Source organism: Nicrophorus vespilloides, unplaced genomic scaffold (genome assembly GCF_001412225.1).
Source record: "Nicrophorus vespilloides isolate i.1.1-1 unplaced genomic scaffold, Nicve_v1.0, whole genome shotgun sequence".
NCBI lineage: Eukaryota > Metazoa > Arthropoda > Insecta > Coleoptera > Silphidae > Nicrophorus > Nicrophorus vespilloides.
The window spans coordinates 103,684-126,523 of NW_017095694.1; the positions used below are offsets into that span (position 1 = coordinate 103,684).

The 22,840-nt window shown below is 29.6% G+C and overlaps 3 protein-coding genes across 6 annotated transcripts in view; all 3 read left to right on the forward strand.

Moving 5' to 3' along the window:
* The window catches only part of LOC108560036 (metabotropic glutamate receptor 7), an 87,908-nt gene extending 76,150 nt beyond the window's left edge, over positions 1-11,758 (forward strand). Inside the window, exons 8-13 of one of the 3 annotated variants that reach the window (XM_017917466.1) lie at positions 1,816-1,942; positions 8,307-8,409; positions 9,340-9,844; positions 9,914-10,218; positions 10,524-10,658; positions 11,053-11,232. In XM_017917466.1, the coding sequence (XP_017772955.1) occupies positions 1,816-1,942; positions 8,307-8,409; positions 9,340-9,844; positions 9,914-10,218; positions 10,524-10,658; positions 11,053-11,232 (1,355 nt within the window). Of the gene's footprint in view, positions 1-1,815; positions 1,943-8,306; positions 8,410-9,339; positions 9,845-9,913; positions 10,219-10,523; positions 10,659-11,038 lie in introns of all 3 variants that reach the window. The other 2 variants (XM_017917472.1, XM_017917480.1) reach the window with 2 other exon arrangements.
* A 4,410-nt stretch (positions 11,759-16,168) lies between these two features.
* On the forward strand, positions 16,169-16,859 carry LOC108559939. Of its 2 annotated transcripts, none has more exons than XM_017917331.1 (3): positions 16,169-16,229; positions 16,291-16,565; positions 16,616-16,859. In XM_017917331.1, exons 1-3 carry the CDS (start codon positions 16,193-16,195, stop codon positions 16,820-16,822), a joined length of 519 nt encoding a protein of 172 aa, XP_017772820.1. In that variant the 5' UTR covers positions 16,169-16,192; the 3' UTR covers positions 16,823-16,859. The 2 variants fall into 2 exon arrangements, with proteins under 2 accessions (XP_017772820.1, XP_017772827.1); XM_017917338.1 differs by having other exon boundaries at positions 16,177-16,229; positions 16,418-16,565.
* A 2,227-nt stretch (positions 16,860-19,086) lies between these two features.
* Positions 19,087-19,982, forward strand: LOC108559928. Its single transcript, XM_017917320.1, has 3 exons — positions 19,087-19,310; positions 19,367-19,644; positions 19,713-19,982. Exons 1-3 carry the CDS (start codon positions 19,292-19,294, stop codon positions 19,881-19,883), a joined length of 468 nt encoding a protein of 155 aa, XP_017772809.1. The 5' UTR covers positions 19,087-19,291; the 3' UTR covers positions 19,884-19,982.
* Positions 19,983-22,840: the final 2,858 nt, after the last annotated feature.

The window sequence follows — 22,840 nt, forward strand, 5'->3', positions numbered from 1 at the left end:
ATTTCGTTGTGCATACCCCTATTTTTTTTTTTGCACACCCTCACCCTCATCGCGTCATTAAAAACACTTTTCATTACTTATGCAAAATACACACCGCAGTGCGTTCATTAATCCGACGATTATATTTCCATTACGCAATGTGGATTTTTTTTTGGAAACATAAAACTAATTAAAATTTCAGGATTTTACCTTTATTCATTCATTTCAAATTATTTTACTATAATTTGATTTATTTTAGTACAAAATAACTTTAGAAGATTGCAGGGTATAAAGAGTTAAGATTTGATAGTTTCCTTAAATACAATTATGTAAATGATAGGGCGGATATATTCGCCGTTCCTTTATTATATTAATAATAATAGAACTATCATGTACTTGGTAACTCATATAGGATAAGGATAGTATAAGTGTATATATAAATACTTGGATAACAATCCATCATCCATTCATCATTCCTCGGTGTAAATTTGCAAATTAACAAAAATTAAACGTCAAACCCTGTCGTATTCATTTGAATATAACATAATTGATTATGTCTACCCTCTGCGAACCTGGAGTCGCGATGAATTCGCCGTTAATTAATTAAGCTTAATTAAGTTATTACGGTATCCATCTTAATCCTTGAATGTATATTATTGCGTAATTATATGAGCAGCGGGAGTTGGAGGGAGTGTGGGTCAAATGATCTGGTATTATTAAAACCGTCGGGTTTATATATTCAGTCTCTCGGGAGCGATGACTCGGGCAATTTCCGACCTGACCTACGGTCAAATTTATGGCTTTTAAAACGGCCGTTGACCGTGTAATGACAGGAAGATGACTACCGTAAAGTGAATAGAAAGCATCCATTTATCCATATCGTCTTTATCCGAAAGACTTCCATTCTTCTTAATTTTTATTATACGATTTCAAACGCGCAAAAGGATTAAAGAGTTATCTTTCCTTTATAAAATTTCTGTTAAATATAAATATGTAGTGTTCATTTTTCTTAGTTTTTATTATACGATTTGCAAGGGAAATATTATATAAAATCTTATGCAAATCAGCAAATAAAATCAGCAAATTTATCAAGAGGAATTGTTTTTAAAAAAAACTTATTTTACGTACTGAAGTATTGGAGGATTCATCGATTTCCTGAAGAAACTGCGACTACTTCTGGGATAACTTATCCTGTCTTATTTATTGGCATTGATGGAGGCGGCCTATTTAAGATCGGGCGGTCCTGGATTATGGCAAAATCTGTTTGCAATTTCGCCGTCGATACGAATGCAACAATTTGTCAGGATCTCCGTCTTAGAGCAGTGATATTTCACAAACGAAATTTTTCGCTTACGGCAATCTTTTCAATTAAGGACACAACTTTGCGAAAATCTATCTTATTAAAGTAGACCATATATACATTACATGATACGAAAATTCAAGGATTTAAGTTTCCTCATGTTTTATTTATTTTATTATATTTGAAATATTTTTATTGAAAATTTTGTGAACTCATTTATCTAAAAACTTTAACACTTTGTGGACATAGATTTTTCAAGTTCGCATTTTTAACTGTCTTTTGTGAAACTGCTGTGTATTAATATGTTTTTGGCGCTAGTGTAAAAAATTGGGAGGATATATCCGCCTCTTATGTGGAATTCCTACAGTGGCGTAAATTAGATTATTATTTATAAATACCATTTTTTAATGCTTTGGAAGCTTTCTTTAAGTTATATTTAGGTTACTAATATACAAATAATAATTAAATCATATACATATTTGTTGTTAGACTAAAATAAATTAAATGTTTTTTAATACTATTAATATGTTTTGCAGGAAAACAAAAAACTGAGGTGAAGTTCAACTCTGATGGAGATGCCTATGGAAGCTACAACATCTACCAGTATCAAAAGCACGAGGACGGAAAATACGATTACAAACAGATTGGCTCTTGGAAGGAGGTGTAAGTACAGTGCATATTGTTTCCTACTTTCGCGTAATCATTGAATATAAAATCCATCATGAATAAGAATGAAATGCGTGACGGCGCGTTCATTGGATGAGGCTTTACATAAATTACCTTTAGAAAATAAAAACCGACGAGAAATGAGCTGCGTCTTCTTCCAAGATGAGAAAGAAAGTAGAAAAAAAACGAAGCTAAATATATTCGGAGGGCGGGAAAATCAATTTCGAAGGGACGCGATCGGCATAGCAAGTAATTGGGACTGGTTGACGACCTAATAAAATTTGGTGGCAAAATATTTGTGGGACATATGTAGCAGCCCTGTTAAACGACAGTTAATCAATTCCTATTGCTGGGGTTGCCATCCCGAATGTTATTCGCATGAATATGAATGCATCCTCTGATGCGCATTAATGATCAACATATGGTTTTTTTTTTGAGGGATTCCGCAATATCATTAGATCAGATATTCAAGTCCTGTAGCCATGGAAATGGCATGAATCCTCAAACCGCAAAATATACAATGGATGCGAAATACAAACCCTTCTTCCATCCAAGAATGCAAACTATACATATGTATACGCAAATTATTAATTATATGCATTACGTCATGGCGTCAGTGGCTAGGAGAGAGACATATCTATCCATGCGTTTGATGTTTCGCCGATTCCCGGATTTAATTAGAATGTGTTTACAACTATTAACAGTATGTTCGCCACGGTTTATAATAGCAAATTGAGCATAATATGTTATTAAATTGCATATTAAGATCGTATATTATTTGCAGGCTGTAAAAGCGACATATTGTGACAAACAACAGCGACCTTTATTAATTATAAGTATAAATTATATATGATTTACTACTAGGGTACGTCTTATATTTAAGATAATTAAATTTATATTTTTAATTGATATTAATTACAATATTTATATATATATATATGTCTTCAAAGTTTTTTTTTCAGATGTAGTCATAGTTAGATGACAACATTTAAAACTTAATTTCAAATACTTTAGTTTTCTTATAGATATGAAGTAACATATATAAATTAAATGAATTGGTGTTTACAAGTTTATTTTACATAAGTATAAGTTGTAACAAAAACGTATTAATCTTATTTGTCAAGTGAAGTCTAAGTAAATTTAAGGATAATCATATTTGTGAAGAAAAGCTGTGTTTAACACGATGGAAAATTATGGTTCGCAACGTCAAGACGAGGGTCTGCTTGCATAATAGAAAAACCCGAGCAAATTGCGTATCGACGCAGATTCTATATATGTTTGCCAGAAAACGAGCTATAAGTAATGCTCGAAAGTCGCATAAAGCATAATACGGAATCAAATATTGAAAATGGATATAAATCGGAATTGGATGTTTACGGAAGGCAGTACTCCGTAATTCCTGAATGCAGTGTATTTCTATAGAATGGAATATATTCCATATCCGACTATAGGGGAGGTTTTTGGTGAAATCTCTCGGACACGCGAAGCAAACTGCATTGTGTACTGAAATCAATTTTCCTATATTATTATTGCATCCTCTCCATATATAATATTTCATACAATTTTTCTATACCAGATTTTAATTCAATTGAATTTTATAATAATTTTTAACTGAAAAACTTTGGTCGTTAGACGTTTGGTCAAAAAGACTATTACATTTTGCAGAAGTGGCAAAATATAAAGACTAAAAGTCTATCTGCCTTTGATAACAGATTTTCAACATAAATTTACAAACAAATTCATCATTATATGAACTTTTATGATATGACATTTTGTTATTAATAATTTTTTTTGTTTTTTTCTTTAATTAACGTTTCAGCGAAAACATCATTATTTTAGTTATTCTAATGGCAAAAAATATATTTTAAATAATGACGCACAAAATCAAATTGTGACGCACAAAATGAAAATAAATTGAATAACATTTTACATCGTTAGTGAAATTAATTCAGATTTCTACCATCAAAGGGCCAACGCTTTGTGACGTTTTCAATGCATTATTAAAAAAAACGGAAATATTAGGAATTATTTATTCGATAAAGCCCTTTGTGTTTCTACGAAACACATACATTTCCACACAGAGCATTACAGCTTATGTAGAATATTTATTGGAAACGTATTTTTGTTACCTATTACAATTTTTCAATTAAATCATAAAGAGTTTATTCGAAACTTTTGATGTAACGAAACAAATGAATATTTTTGGAAATGTTGTAAAGGGCTATTGACCACAGCTTGGAAATATGTAAATCTTATTGTTTTTTTTTAATTATCACTATTTAAATAAATTTGGTTATTTTTTCAACTAAAAATCATTATTTATAAAATATTCAAATTATATTTTGTCCTTTATTTGCTACATTAAAAGTTCTGAAAAATTGTTTGAAATTCACGTTAAATTCTTTTATGCAACTTTTAATTTCTATAGGGTTTATTGCGTCTTTAAGGTCATTAGGAAATTTCAGTGAAATTGTTTACTTTTTTCATAGGAAACCGAAATTCTTAAACCGAAGAGTTTTTTTAGTGCATTTGTACGGAAATCATCAATTATTTTAATGTCTAGTTAAAACTAAATTAATTAATTATTTTGTATGTTATTAAATCTATGATAGGAGTTAAATGTTGTCACTTAAAAAAATATATAAAAATTGGTATTTTTGTGCTGAAAGTGATTTTTACTTTGAATTATGAAACAAAAAAGGAAGAAGAAGTAGCACGTTTCATCTGTGATCCACTTAAGAATGACACCTTAAAACGTTCTCGCTTAATGTCATCTTGTGGAAATGGAATTTTAATTTTTCTTCGAGCCCATCGTTCCGGCATTAATAATTTCATATTAAATCGATACGAGCCAACGTGAATGATAATAAACGAGTGGGGGGAATTGCTGCGACTGGCGTTAGGGGTGGCACATGTTGAGTGGGGGAAATTGAGGGGAAAGGGGTTGCTCATCTGGGGGGTCCTGTTGCCTGGTCAGCGCGTCGAAAATTGCTCGCGTTAGCTAACACCGGCATATGTAATTGGATGTGATGACTCCCCCTCATCATCACCTCTATTCCATCCCTTCCCCCCAAACTACCATTTTTTTTACTCCTAAACAGTGCAAGTTTACCTCTGCGTTTTCTCCCTAAAAATGGTAATAATGGAAATTGCGTATTTGAAAGGCAGACTGAGTTAAATGAAACACATTAGTAATGCACGAATAAATATTTTTGATCTCGAATAAAAGTACAAAGATACTCTAATAATAAGCGGTTAAAAATAATGTCAAAGGTTGACAAAAATCATCCTATTCAATTAAAATGAATGAATATATTCAAAAGATCAGAAATGTTATGATTTTTTTTTATTAAAAAATAAATACTAATAGACATAGACAATTACATATTTTTTATATAATCTTTAACAATTAAGAAATAAAACTTTTTATATTTTCTCAAAAGAGAATTTAGTAAATGTATACTTTTACCCCCTACTGGTAAATTTCAAATCTTTGTCGTGGGCCCTAGTATTACTCTGTGAGGGACCTATTTGAGCTATATTTACACGATTAAATATTAAAAATACAAAAAAAAATCTCTTGATCCTATAACATTTCTTGAAATAAGTCCATGTTATATATCATTAATTAAATACTTTAAATCGAAGCAATACTAGCAATTTTTGAATTATACAAATCCAAATATTTGCACATTTTATTTTATTTTTTTTTACATGCGTTGGAGGAAAAATATTAAATTTTTAATGAAAAATACACACATTTTGCAAAGCCTTTATTATGAATAAACAATTTGTTTACAACATTTTCACACAATATTTGTCAAAAGCATTGATAAAATCTTTGCATCCTTTAAATCATTAATATGCACATTATAAATCACATCATGTATAGAGTTTCAACAAAAAAAATACATGCAATTTTAAAATTATCAAATATTCAGCGATTTACACGTTGGGGCATGAACAATATATAAAATGATTGGTGGAAAATACAAATATTTCGCAGTGTTTTTATTATAAATAAACAATTTATTTACAAACGTAAAATTCGTTTGAGAATTGAAAATATACATATTTTTTGTTTTATACTATTTTGCTTCTACCTACTTTTGAGACTTTAGCTTTTGCTAATGTTATAAATATATTAAAGGTATTATAATCTTAGCAAATATTTTATTGTATTAAAATTTTTACAAAAAAAAAACCTGAAAACCTTCATATTTTATTAAGTACAATTGGTATCGACTAGGAAGTTATTCACCGGAAATTAACATTTAGCTGTGTTCCATTTTCCTATTATGCAACGCGTCGGACCTGAGAATAGACAGCGTGAGGCGCGATGTGAGTGAGCTATGCTATANNNTTGCAAACGTGGAAAAAAAAATATTGTTGAGTCGATGATGGCATGATTGGAATTTTCGCATCCCCACGGCGTCAATTTCGATCTTTCCATATTACCCAATTTCAAAGTTAATTTGCAAACGCCGATTGTTACGAAGCACTGTTTAATCTCAACTCCCAACGGTCCTCATCATCAACGCAATATACATGTCATCACATCCAAATCACAAATACAATATGACAAATCTAACCGCTAAAAACATTCACTACAACAGAATTTAACCCTTTCCGGGCGAATGTATCCAATGTTATTACAAGTCATCGAATCTTAGTTCTAAACTAGTCTTTTTCAGTTGTAGTCATGATAGATTAGACAATAGTTCTGCAAAATTTTAATTACTTTTTTTAATGAAGTGTAAGTTTTATATAACACTATAAGAATATAGTTTAATTCAAGTATTTATAATAAATTTGTTGATATTTTACAACAAAATTATAAATATATTTATTTATTTTTAATATTTGAGTTAGGAATATTTTCGATGCGTAGTTTCTGCATTATATATGTACGTTATTAAATTCACAGTAAAGCTTTCAGAACAAAAGAAAAAGCATATCATGGCTGCTGTAATCCTGCGTTGCACAGGATTATTTCATTTTTATTGTGAAATTACATCTGCATTGCATCTATTTTTTTTGTTAATGGATTATCGAGTATTCCCAGAAAAAAAAACAGAACTGCTTTTAACTTTGACGGAAATGCTGGAACAAATTTTACCTAACAATGATTGAATGATACATTAATTAAAAAATTGTTCCGTATATATTTTTTGTCTCGTTTACGTGATTGTGCATAAAAGCTATGCGGTATAGAACTAATGGGGAGAAAAAACATGGATCGCTTTTAATGCACACGCATGATACGTTTGATTAAATTAATGGAATTGTCAAATCAATTTTCATTTGTCCCTCACTGATATTTCATTTAATTAATATAAAGGCGAACATATTGATTTTCATCCCCAAACTAATGAAGTAATCTCTAATGGGTAACTTTTTTATGTTTATGATGGTGTTGTAAATATATGTATGTGATATAATAAATTTACTAAGATTTATAGAAATATATCTTTAAAAATAACTTATACAGCTTCGGAAATCAAATTCAAGTTCAAATCGGTTTTGCAAATCATATTCTGTCAAACTCGGTCTAACTCCGTTCAAATTCTGAAAAACATTGGTCAAATTCGGTCTAACTCCGTTAAAATTCGGTCAAAGTGACCGAAATTCCATTTCGGAAATCAAATTCGGTCTAACTTCGGTCTAACTTCGTTCAAATTCGGTTACATTGATAAAATTCGGTAATCAAACTATTTAAATGTAATTGAATAGAAGTATTTTATTTGCGAATAATTAGTATTGAAAGTAGTTTACGAAATATAAAAATTTGAATATTCTTTACAAACTGTAATTAACTAAGCAAACCATGTCTACTCACCTTAATAATAATTTAAAAAAATATGAGTAAACTAAAAAAAAGTTATATTACGTATAAGCTTATTACTGCTTTTATGACTGCGCAGTTTTATTATCTCTTTATGAATTTCTGCCGTATTCTTCATTTCCTCTGGATATTTTCATGGTAACCGGATGAATAAAGTGCCGATTTAAAGAAGCGAATCGTAATTTATTTTAATCCTCGGTTCTATTTTAAGCAGTTGTTGATTCCACGTAAATCGACGTCCCTTTGAAGGTAGAACATCACTTTTTTTATAAAGCTACATTTTTTGGAAGAGCAAAAAAAGCTTTACCTTTCAATCATTAATCAAATTATTTTTTTTTTTGCACATTTGAGGAATGCAAAGTCCTGCGGATAATTATAAAATTAGATGAAATTGTTGACTGATAATTGTGTCGAGATTTAATGTTAGTAAAATCTGTTTGCGCAAATCGTCCTGTTCATAATCGTTTTCGAGTGGAAACGTTGTATTTTATATATATGTTTGTGTTTATGTTGCAGTCTCGATTTGAAGTTGGAGCACCTGGAATGGCGAGACAGGAAGGACATCCCAACTTCGATTTGCAGCCACACGTGCCCATCAGGACACATCCGCAATTATCAAGTAATTATCCTTTACTTACTATCCTGCAAGCGATGTACTTGCACACTTCATTTATCATACCTCGCAGGATAAATCATAAGGAACTTACATCTGCGAAGGATTAATGATCATACATTCTTCAGCACTTAGAAAACTTGTTTTTCATCTTCATACAAGCATCATTGATGGTTCAATAATTACATTTCACTAAAATATTAATTAAATTATTGCAACAAGAGAAAGATCACAATTAAAATTAATTAGTAATTTCTTTGTAAAAGATAGATACTGTTGATACTGTCAAGATTATCTTTGTCAGAATTTCGAATGTCGGGATTTCGATCGGCTCCGCTTGAGGGTTGATGTTTATGAGAAACTTTTGCTGTAATTATGAATAATGTGAAATAGGTTGTATTAGTTTTAATGGCACACATTAATACATCTTATTTAGATGTATACCAGAAGTTGTTCTCGAGGATCAACAGGGTTTTTAGAAACGTTTAGGGAGTTACATGATTAATAGCAATATCATTAAGGAAGGGTTGTTCCGCAGATTTCGCTCACCCGTTTTTGCCGCTAAAGAAGTATATGGCTCCTGACGTAATCATATATTTAACGCACGAAACAAATACGCCAATATTTATTACCGAATCCTGGAGCAGATTTTCCAGATAATAATAATAAAGTGAATATTTCATGTAAAAAAAATATTTACGTCAGCAGAAGATTATTAACATGTATAAATGTAGATATTGTTTTGACGTACGAAGTAATTAGAAAACGTTGCATAAATAAGAAAGGATTTATGTTTTAAACAATCCTGTCACGTTCATGTACAGAATACACAAACGCTGCTATTGTTTTTTTTTATACGATATGCGTCATTGGAAAAATAGAGTTAATAAGGTGCAAGTGTATCGGACAGGTATTTGAAATGTACGTAAATTTCAGGATCAATGCTGCTGGATTTGCGTAGCCTGTCGAGAAGACGCGTTCGTATTTAACGACACATGTAGAACCTGCCCCCCAGGTTACGCTCCGAACTTAAATAAAACCGGGTGCATCAAGCTAGAAGCTTTGGTGATCGATTGGATGAACGCCTGGGCTCTGGCTCCTCTGATATTCAGTGGTATTGGAATATCTCTCACACTCTTTACGACATGCGTTTTCATACGGTACAACCGGACACCTGTGATCATGGCTTCAGGCAGAGAATTATGCTACGTGCTCTTATTCGGCATATGCAGTTGCTACTCCATGTCCTTCGTGATCCTAGCAGAACCTACTGTGGAAACTTGCGCTATTATGCGTATAGGATTAGGCCTATGCTTGAGCATATGCTACAGTGCTATCTTCACAAAAACCAATCGCATCTCCAGAATATTCAATCGAGGCGTCAAAAGCATCAAACGTCCCGTCTACACCTCGCCCATCTCGCAAGTCGCAATATCTTTAGGTAAGAAATATAAAACAATTTTATACTTGTCAATCATAATACTAATAATATTTCTTGTATTATTTTTAGGTATCGTCTCCATTCAACTGGTCGGTTCTATAATTTGGCTGGTAATCGATCGTCCGGACATCAGAGAAATTTATCCGTATCCGCTAACAGCCGTGTTGACATGTCGCGTTTCCACCTATTCACTAATACTCTCTCTTGGATACAATATGATCCTCATCCTTTTATGCACTTGGTATGCCTTCAAAACCAGGAAGATCCCAGAGAACTTCAACGAGGCCAAGTACATTGGCTTCACCATGTACTCTACATGCATCGTATGGCTTGCTTTTCTCCCAATCTATTTTGGAACCAACAACGATTACAAGGTAAGTTTTAAAACACTCAAATTACAATATTTATTAAAATCCAATCTAACATTAAGAAAATACATGGGATCCTCAAGCTACTTGAAAAAATTATAGTTTTGTATCTCGAACAAACACTTCATCTATACTTAACCTGTTTAATAAGTTAAAATTTACAATATTTCTGTTTTTTATAATTTAAAAAAAATTACTTTTACATAGTTTTGTTTCATTTATACACTAAATGTATTATTTGAGTTGTACATGTAACATAAATCAATTCTAAATTTACTATAATTTTTTTGTGTTTATTCATAAAATTCCAGATCCAAATTGTCAGCGTGTGCATGTGCTTGAACATCAGCGCTTCCGTCGTCCTCGGCTGCCTGTTCGTACCGAAAGTCTACCTGGTTCTATTCCAACCCTACAAGAACGTCCGTCAAACCGGGAACGGCAATCAGGTAAACTTAAATTTACTTCCGCCCGATAAACCCACCTTCGTAAATTGTCCAGGTCCTCATAATCAAAAAGGATAAAAAAAAAGAAAAATGTACAAATAGGTTATGAAACGGGAGCCGAATATTTGCACAATTCGTTTTTTCTTTATGCACTCCGCGAAATGAAAATGCTTTATGGTACAGAAACATCAAAAAAAAAATAAATGGAAGAGGAAGCTTACAGGGAAGACAGAGGCAGAGGACAAAACGCTTTCGAGTTTTTTTAATATTCAGATATTTCCCTCTATTTCCCGCTGTCCCCCCAGCCAACCGCGTGTCCTTATTTAGATGTTGTCTTTGATGGTTTACGTGTGTTGAACATAGCTTTAGCAATTGAAAAGTAGATGTTTCTCTTCAGGGTGGCGCCGCGGATAGACCAGCATACAGTATGAGGTTTACCGGGCCGCGGTCACAGACAGTCCACTCTGTAACCAGTAACTCGCGGTCATCTCCAAGGTTGGGACCTAAAACCCCCATCAACGGCGAACCAAGTCCAGCTCTGCCCAGCCCTAGCATCGAGGAGAGTTCCCTAACTTAAGTTCGCCCTTTAGCTTAATTCGAACGGAACCTAACTTAGCATAGCAGGACCACATCTATATGTAAGTTAGCTTTAAGCACTTTCCACAATAGAAGTTGTTTATGGTAAACTCACCATAAACAACTTACTCTTTCAGAATTACTTATTATATAATGACACCGCTATGGTTCATCCATCTGGTGACTAAGTTGGGTAACGCGATAGTTGATCTTCGGTTTTGGTATGGGAAGCTCAATGGTACAAAGCATTTAGATACGTTTAAAAGATTTGTACCATAGCTGGAGACGTCCGTGCCATCGGATTTCCATGGCTGTGGACAGCGGATGAGTCACATCTCCACACCCATAACCATCAGATACTTTTACCTAAGCAGTATTACTTGTTAAACAGTATTGAAGTATATATAGTCTATTGAAATAAGATATTATATAAAATAGTTTATTCTCAAAACAAATAACTTTCAACTATCTATATCAAATCAGTATAAATTCAAAAAACCACAGCTTTAATTTACAATAAATTTGGAGACCACATCTCAATTAACTAAAACCAATTTAATTAATCTAGTCAATACTTCACATTAAATTTTAATATATTTATAGTAATATTTACATATATATATCAAAACTAATAATAAGTTAAACTTTAAGCTTAACACTAAAAAATCCTTTAAAATAATCAAAATGCTATAATCAAATATTCCTAAATTAAATTAATTGATACATCTCGTACGCATAAGACATAATTTAAGAAAAAAAAACTTTTACTTGAATACTATTTAGGTTAAGAGCAAATAGTACAATCGGGTGATCCAAAAGTTACATAACTTTAATTTCAGTGCGTACTTTGGGTCACACCGCATTGAGGTTAGTTTAGTCTTAAGTTTTTTTTGTACTTTTATTTGTTAAATTAACGTAACTTTTCCATATCACATTGCGCGTTATTATTGGTTACGTAATTTAACAAATATTTATTAATTGTACATAAATGATCATATCAATTAAAACATCATTTATTAAGGGAACTTAATAAATGGTACATTAAATGAACTTAAAGCAAATTAATTAAGATGTAGTGATTAGTAATAAGTTTACTTTAAGGGACTTTCGTCCATTTAATTAAGTAATAAGAAAGTAATTAATAAGATTATGAATTTTACAAATTTATTTTTTTTATCGAATTATGTTAATTTCTAAAATATTTTTGATTCCTTTTAGCTTTAATTTTGATTAGTTTTTATTGGATTTGTCTTAGTTTATTTCCATGATATTATACGTATCGTTTGATGGCATTGTTAATATAATTTAGACAGTTAATTGTTTTGCCTAAAAATATGATGTCGCTGCTAATCATCTTTGCGCGCATAAAGTTAACAAGAAAGAACCGCGAAAATAGGCGGATTTGAAAATAGGACCCCCACAAGACGGGGTTTGGAAAATGATCCGGCAACGATGATGATGAAAGACAGAGAAAAAAAAGTGAGGAAGAAGGGAAAAATATATTTTTCAGTTGCTGGAGAAAAAAAAAATTGCTAAAACTAAGGATACAACAAAACGCTTATATTACACGGCTAACGCGACTCGGACAACTGAATACTGAAAACTGTAAAATGAACCTTTCTATTAAATTTCTTTGGTTACGTGAACGCAATTTGTGAGATGATGTTTAAAAGTGGATTGAAACAATTTGAAGTAGGGGATAACGCGAAATTTCTGCGTGAAGAAAAAGAATTTGTTTATTGATAACGAAAAGACTGTTCTATTTTTTTAAACCGTTTTACATCGTACGCAAGACTTCTTAGAGGATATATTTTCGACTCGGATCTTTCCTTTTTGCTACAAAACTATTTATTTTACAAAATATATAATAAAAAATAATAATTTTTCTTTTACCGAATTTACTTTTTCCCTCAGATCTAACAAGAAGCAAAAAAAAATTTTTTTCTCTCAAATTTATTTTAACGAACTTTCGTGCATCTGCAATACTTGATGCATATATAACAATTATATACCAAAAGATTTATCTATACACTCAAATATATATATACATATATACACTCGTAGGTGAATATAGTTTTTAGATGGTTACGAAGAAGAAATCGTCATTATGCCTGCAAGACGTACAAATGTTGAACACGGCTTAAGACTTAAGACACGGCATAAACTTGTTGACTCCATGTTATACTGTAATTTATTTGCTAAACAAATATTATGCTGCCTCTCGAGGATCAAGTGTATGTGAGAATTATATCATGTTACACGGATGCGCTCACAACAACTTTTCTTATATAAAATTTATTTACCATTGTCGATTTCACAGCTTGATTATTAACTATATCACTCAATAATACTCAATACTGAAATTTGAAAACCACCAATAGAATGGTCATATAACTTAATTCCGATAACTAAATAATTTTATAATAACTACAAAATTACTAAAAAAAAAGCTTAAAAAAAATATACCAACAATTGATGATCATATGACAGCGTGCGTTGCGTAAGTTGTTGATTAAGTGCTATGATTATTAATTGAATGAGCAATAACACTTTGCAGTTTAACGTGATAAAATACAGGCTTCGATCGATAACTTCCATTGCCGTTTCCATGGACGCACGTGCATCGAGATCCGTTTGCGTTGCAACGTGACACTCATATTTTCGGACAAGTTGTTATGTAAACATTCCAACTTGGACAAACACGACAAGCAGGCGTTCAATTTAAATTAACTAAGAAGAAGGAAAAAAAAACATTTTTTTTCATGTTTCATGAAACTTCCTTGTTGCTTTCATGAAACTTGAATATCCAACAAACAACTTGTATGGATTTTGTTGTTCGGTCTGCATACTTTATGTATAGTTTACGAGCACTTAAGTACTGGAGGCGGCAGCATAATATTCCTGCAATATTTTTACGACGTCAAAAGTCTCAAGCAACAAGTATTATTTCCTAAACATGGAACATTTTTATTTGCAGCATCGTGACATGCATACTGATTGATGCATGAGTTACCACAAGTTATAGCCAAGTTTACATCTTTGCCAAATTGTTTCAGATGATCTAGTTTCGAATTTATGTACCAAATTGTTACACTGAAATCTTTGATGTTGTATAATTTCATACCAATCTTATTAGTCAATATCCATAAATAAAATTATACTGAAAAAAAATATGTTGTTAATTCCTGAAAAAAATATTCATCCTATAATCTGAAATTTTCACAATTAAATAATTTGCTTTAATAAACGAAACTAGATTGTTACTAAATGGTATAACTATAAATTTACAACGAGAATAAGGTTATCATAATCCTTAAGTACAGATGTAATGGTTGAGATTGATGGGTTATGAGTAGTGCTCACATTTGTGCGTCCAAAGGAGAGAGAAAGTACATAGCTTTATTTACAAATTGGCTACCATCATTCAGCATTCCTTACTGGAACTGTTGTGATGCTTTAGCTATTTTTTTCACGTCCCGAAAACACGTTCGAAATTGCACGAACAAGTCTTGTTTTATATATCGCACTGAAAAATATATTTTTTGTTTCACACACTTTTCAGTTACTCCAACATTTCAAATTTTTCTACGCACACAAATAAGAGAAAAACGACAATTTAAATTTAATTTTCTAAGAAATGAAAAGCGCAGGCAAAATGATTGTATTCTCTGATTATGAAATGAATAGTTTTAGAAATGTGATTTAGGAAGAATTTTAGATTTTAGAATCGATGTGTACAAAAAAATCTTGTTGGTGAACTTTAGAATAGTAAATGAATTGAAAAAAAATCGATTATCAATTTTCATTTTCGATCCTAAAGTTACACCAAAGGACCCAAAAAAAATATATAATTACAATAGAGTAATGTTTAAATCCTATAGGGATGTCTTAAGGATTTAATGCGTGTTAGGCTGAGTTTGTTTGGAAACGCTTGTAGTTTCTAATATGTTTATGAGATTGAGAGCGATTTTCGTGCAGGATAATTCAGGTGCTAATTGAGTAGAGAAAAGAGAAGTAAATTTTAAAAAAAGTTGGTTATAATCATGAAGCATATTAGGAAATTACAGTGTGCTTTTGCAGATGTTACCCTTTTAGAACAATGGTGTAGACTTAGTTAGAAATTCCTGACACCGAATCCACCCCCAGCAGGAAAAAAGGCAAAAAAAATTAATTGAACGAGCAAAAAAAAGATGTGTAAATTAACAACCAAAAAAAAATATATGTGTAAATAGATTTGTAGAATTGTGCATTTTAACGGTAGAAATACCGTTTTTTATGCACATAATTATGATTCTGTTCTGAAGGAATTTAATTCTTTAAGATTAGGGGAGGAAATGTATAGAAAGCCATATCGATAAGTTTTAGTATTAGGAGTTTCTAATACTGGGGATATTGTGATATTGTAAAAAAAATCAATTTTGACAAAAAAAAAACTTAAATTTGATTTGTATGCGTAGGATGAAGATTTGTCCTGTTATTTTGATTGCGTTTTGTTAAGTTTAATTTGATATTTGTTTGTTTAATTTTCACTAATAAAGGCGAGATTGTGTGTGGGATTGCAGAGAGGGGCTATCGGAAGAGGATGGGGATGATAGCGTGGGCGAGTGGAGAAGGGTTGTGTTTTATTGGGGGAGGGTTTTATCGCCTTTGGGGAGGGGGATTTGAGCGTGGATCGGAGAGAGAGGACAGAATCTTTTAGAAGAAAATTCTATTTATTCCGTAGTTTGATGTATGACAAAATAAATATTGTAAAACGCAGGCACCGATGTGTATTGTTCACTCCTATTTCCCGCCCACCTTGGATATCCTGCGTCCGTATTTGTTGGTAAGCTCAGGACTCCTCTGATTTTGCGCCGATCCTTCGAAATGTAATGAAGAGAGGATGCATGTATATGCATTTAATGCTACGTGCAACAGGCTGCGTGCCATCATCACCAGTGTATCATGAACCTCGGTTGAGAATGGCAGCTCCTAGTGTTTCTAATGTCGGTTACATTTGTGAGTACAAAACTTTTTGTTTTAAATTTTATCCAAATTATTTCATATCATTTAATCGCAGTTTTTTTTCTTGTTGGACTATTGGTTGGAATTCTATTTCACCAATATACCAACGATTCTGTTTCAACCGGGGCTTCGCTGATCACCTACTCCTTCTGCTCACCGATAATCTATGGATTCATCTACAGGAGACTGTTCAGAACGAGTTTGCTAGATCACATCCAATTCTACTCCATCTGCGTAATACTTCTATTGTGCTTTGTGATCTCCAACATCGACAAACGAGCTTCATTAATCTGTGGGATGCTGCTAGGGGTATTCCTCGCTATATTAAGCGTAAGTTTTAATTATTTTTTTGTACAATTTATACTTTGCTAAAAAAACAGGTATTACTCGTGGCTCTGAATAACAAGTTCAAATCAAACGATTTGACGAATTCGCAAAATCAGAAATTTAATCAGCAGATTTTTGAAAGAGAACCACAGCTTATCGAAGTTGTCCGTCTCAATGTAAATCTGAGCAGTGGAACTGAAGATTCTTCTACCAGCGACTCGAATACAGAACATAACTCATCACATACATTCCCCGAATAAACTTATATTTTTTTTATTTCAAATTTTATATTTTCTTTTCCACACACATTTCATTTAAAATGCAGATTTATTAAGCTTTTCTATTATTTCCAAATTCAATCTCATTTTCAATTATTTAAAAACATTTTTTTTCTTTCGAATCATAAATCAGCTAAAAATAATTTCCAAAATACGTTAAAAATTCATATATTTTACTTAAATTCGGGTCTAAAATTACAGAAAAAAAATCAAAGACAAAAAAAAAATTCGAAGACAAAATATTTGTTTTGAAAGACAAAAAAAGTAGTCATTATAACAGCTTTCCGCTTTCGCTTAATTAGAACTTCAATAAAATTAAGAAATAATTTAAATAATAGATATAATTGATGCTTAACTGTAGACACAAAAAAAAAACTTAATATTAACGCTTGAATTCAATAAAATTAAGAAATAATTGAAGAAAAAAAAACAATTTAGATCTAAATATAGAACGCAACTAAGAAAACCGCTTGAAATACTAATAAATATTCAATTAATTTAAGATATAATTTAAGTAATATAGATGTAATTAGAGATTTAAGCTTAAATATAAAGTAATTAAGATAAGCACCAAAAAGAAAACGAACAAAAAAAAATAAGTCTCATTATCGAAGAACAAAAAAAAAAGTCAGGAATCGCAAGAACATTCAGCCAATTAAAGTCGTAGAAAAAAAGTCTATAAATTTCAGTAAAAAATTGCAATAATTTCAAAATTTAAATACACTTTTTTTTATATAAAAAAAATAAATAAACGCACGAAATTTTTACTTAAATTTAAATAAATAGTAAAAAAAAAAGTTATTGATATTACTTGAATGATTATTTGATTTGAATATTGTTTCAACGACTTTATATAACGGCATTCCGGATGACTTATTAAGCTTAAGTGAAAAAAAATCTAAATTACTAAATTAAAATTATTATTAATTCATAATTAATATTGTAAGGAGTTTTGCAAGTAAAATATTGCATTGAAAATAAAGTTTTCAAATATCTAAAACACGTAAAATATTTAAAAAAATAACTATTTGAAATATTTAAAATACTTCAAACATAACTAAAGTAATATATAAACTCGAAATTACTTGCAAAACTATAATCGTAAGTTAAAATTAATTTAGTATTTAATTTTGTTTTTTTCTTCTTCAAATAAATAGTAATCACGCATAATCAATTTAAAAGCTTCAAAATTAATTCAATATAAGCAGATTTTCAATATCTGCACCGTTTAGGCTTCAATCACAATTATTATTAGTTGGAAATTGAGCCTGCATACTTGAATAATTTGCTCAATTGAAATTTCGAGAATATTTTCTTATTTTCGAAAAAAAAAATTTTTTGCTTAATAGAACAGTTTGCATCAATATCTAAACATTTTTAAACACTGATTTAAAGTTAGTAATTAAGACTTAAAATAAGATAATTAAGAAATAAATTAAACTTCTACTTATAAAATTGTAACAGGAAAATAAAGTTAAGTCATTATGACAGCTTCCTGGTCTACAATACTTTATATCTGTCTCTTCATTTTATTTCTTATTGCAATGATGCTCATCTTCAAAGCGTTGTTTTATTTTGCATGTAAAATGCAATGATTAGCGTCATCGTTCTTTAATCCTCATTACGTCATTGTCATTGGGAAGAAGTTTGGAGAGTTGGATATAGATTGAGAGAACGAAACGTGCATCATTTCATTTAGAACAAATCAATAAGAAACGAAACATCAAAAAAAAAATCTAAAAAAATACAGATTATTCAATTGACTAAACTATCATCATCTGCATTTTCATAATTTAACAAAGTAATTCACAAAGAACGATGACAGAGCAATTGCAAATCGGAGAATCACATATCATAATTAGAATTGTTGAGAAATATTGCTGAATCTCACAAATATTCGTAATAATTTAGAAAGGTTTAGAGAGAAAAAAGAACTAATGTTAGCACAGATTTAAGAAGATATTTAAGATCTTTTCACAATTTCTTTATGAAATCCTAGATTTTGTTACATAAACAAGATTTAACTCTTTCTAAAGAGACTAGAATATTGGAAAGAAACTAAATTACAAAAACAAAAAATAAATTAATATTTGATTGTGAATCAATAAAAAAAAAGAACAAAAGGAAGAAGAAGTATATTATAAAAAAGATTTACAGTAAAACTAAAACAAATTAAAAATTTCATAAAAAATTTGAAAAATAAAAATCTTAAAAGTAAATTCATCAATAAATAAATAAAAGAAAATTTGATAGATTAAAGAATAAAAGAAAAGTGACAAGTTGGAAAAAGTTTAAAAAACATTCATTGCATATTTGACGGGAAAACTTACTAAAAAATTAGTTAATTGCAAAAAAAAAACTTGAAGACATTTAGAGTAAAAAAAAAACAAATAAACATAACATACAAAAACACAGGAATTTTGAGAGGATATAATAAGTTGAGCAGCAAACATGGATTTCCGAAGATTACGTAAGTAATTGAAGGTAGAATAAGATGAAATTATTTTTGACACAAACATATTTCAGTTAGGTGCGTCTTCAGTTTACTCATTTACCAGATGATATCTAAGATCTGCGTTTGGATGAACATTAGCTTAATGTTCTTACTCGTTAGCTTCCTACTGAGTTTCTCAATGACATTGCCTCACTGCTACCAATATTACAATCCTGTTATGGCACCTCTAAGTACTATAGGGATTATGGCATTGTTCTTCAAAATGTTCACGTCGTTTTTCATCACGTCCATGCCGACCATCAGTTCCATCTTTAATGGTATCATATACGGCATGATTTCTGGAATGCTGGTAAGTAACTTGTTCATTAATGTCAATTGTCAATTAATGTAATTGTCTTCATGTCTATTCTTATATAGTTCGCATATGTGACTGTATTCCGGATACTCTTATATCATGAGTTCATCATAGACAACTATTTCGCCTATTTTCTGATGAGAAGGCGATATGGCGAACGACTACTACCATTCGTTATATTGTTTATACCATTTTACAATATGGACGAAGTTATACGTAGAATGTATGGTTAACTTAAAGATGATTAGTTTCATCCTAAAGCCAAATAAATAGTATTAAGTTATTAGGTTAATAATATACCTAAGTTTAGGATTATCTCTGCAAAAAGCTTATGCGCAATCAAATGTAATGACATAATTCATTAAATAAAATGCTTTTGATGTGAATTTTTCTAATTTCTTTTTTTTTCGTCGATTTACGCAAACATCAGAAAACTTCCAAAGGTAAGTGATTAATTTGACTACAACAATTTTGATTATTTACTTAATTTTTCCAATAAAAATAATTATTGACTCAAATAATTTAAAATTTACTATTTATAAATTACAAATTTTATTGTCATCTTGTATTTTAGGATAATTTACTAAACGGTAAGTGATCATTTTTTTTTATTACAAATAATATTAATTATAAGTTGCGATTTTTAATTGAATTTATAAATTATTATTTTTCATTAACAAATTAATATTTTATTTAGAACTTAAATAAATATTAAACCAAATATTTCAATTTTTCTCTTAAATTTATACCGAATTATTTAAAACAAAAATTTATTGCAAAAACAAAAGACTAACAACCATATTTTTTTTTTATTTTTAATAAATTCTATACCAACAATAAACGACACCAAATCCTTTCACAAATTATGTTTAATTTAAGAATTATGGAAAATTAAAAAATAAACTTAAAATTTATGTATGTTTTATGGAAATATGTGATTTTTTTATATTTAATAAAAACAATGTTTATTAATTGTAATTAACAATAAAGATGTTACCTCCATGTTAAATCCATTTCGATATTCCCAAAAATATATTTACTTGAATATTACATAAAATAATATTTATTATATTTGTGATGTATGTACTTGTTTGTAATTTAATGTATCAAATCCATAGTCATTTGTTATGCAATAAAAGTTTGTAACATATTCTTATATAACAAAAAAATAATTAAGGATAATTAAGATAATTAAGACTAAAGAAATACTTGGTATAATAAAAAAACATTAATTACAATAATTGAAAGCAAATGTTTTTCTGTCACATTATTAAAAATTATTCTAAATAATAAATTTTATCTGAATTTATATAATGATTTAAATAATATTTATTTATTTGCAAAACGCACTGAAAGATGTATTAAGTAATCATTCAATAAGATACGTTCTAATCGACAAGCTAAATACATAAAAAAAAGAAATAAACCGCATAAAAATAAACTTGAGTGAAGGGGACAAATCTAAAATTTATGTACAAAAAAAAATTGAAACCAAATTATATTGAATCCGGACTCGAAACCGCACTTTGCGAGTTATTGCTGAAATTGTTTTTATAATTAAAGAACTAATTAAAAATCTTTAATAATACATGTATTTTTTTTTATAATATAATAAAAATCTTTAATACACATGTAAATATTACAAGAATATTTATTTTTTTTTCTAATAAATTTTCGAAACATATCAAGAATTTTATAATAAAAAATAGAATTTATTAACGAAAAAAATATTGAACCCAAAACCCATTGATTGATTATGAACAATGTTATTAATTGTATTTGTACTCTCATATTTCGATATTTGTTGAATAAAGGGAATTTATATTTGACAACGAAAATAATTTTGTATGGCCGTTGCGTATTGTACTTTATTATTATTATATAATATTACGTTTGAATAATATGCAGTGCACGTAATATTACAAAAAAAAAACCTACAGAATTTTTTGAAAACGTAACAAATTCGAAGTTTAAACACAAATTTATTAAAAAATATATGGTAGGTATATTTTTTATTTATTTTTTCATGAAAATATTAACAAAATGTCATCATTAATTTATTTCTATAAATTTATCATTAACCACCAAGAAGCACTTTTTTAATACTTATAACATTTATTGAAACAAACAAAATTACATAAATAATTACAAAAAGAAAAAATAATAATTTTCTGTTTCTCTTATATTAAAGCTAATATTATATTTAGTAATGATAAGAAAAAAAATTGTCATAAGATTTTGATTCGTTTCAATAATTGTCTTAATTTCCTTAGCGTTTCTATAAGAAACAAGGAAAAAAAAGTCTGAATAAACGAAACAATAGGCGGTTTGATCATGCAATAACTCCCATAGGCTTTTAAATTATACAAAAAAAAATAGTTGACAAAATTATCTTTTATACAAAACTGATCTAAACAGTCATATGCTGTTTATTTTTATAAGGTTTTAAAATCCTTGATTAGTCCTCTTTAAATAGTAGGGTATTTTGAAAAATCTTTTTACCCGTACTATACGAGGTATTGCTGCGTATAATCCGGACTAATCAGGGAACTAAATACATAAAAATAAACAACACAAAAAGAGACTACACTGTATTAAGAAAAAAAATATGTATAAAAAATCATTTTGTTTACTATTTTATTAGAATTAATTTTGCTTAAAATATACATATATAAAATTGACAAAATTAAAATCAATAAAAGTCACGCGTTGCTCGCAAATCAGTCAAGTTTTATTAATTTGACAGAAAATTCAAGAATGACATGTTATAATTACTTGATGTGTAAATTTATGATTAATAAATTTAGTTAATATATGTATTTTGGAAAATCTTTTTACCCGTACTATACGAGGTTTAAATTTATGATTAATAAATTTAGTTAATATATGTGAATTTGACAGATACAAAATATTTTTTATTTGGACAAAAATCAACAAAACGTAAAACTCTAACGTTGTTTTCTCTTCATTACTACAATGCAACTAAATGCAAATACAATAAATCATTCAGATTGGATTCTGAGGTAAATTTTGGGGTAATAATGTAATTTCTATAGGTTTCAAAATGATCTGTCCACAAAGGGCTTATAACGTATGATGACACTTACGTCGTTTCCCACGTAATATATGTTAAGTGATGGCCAGGTTTAGTTGCACATCACAATATCAAGTTCAGGACATTGATTAGCAG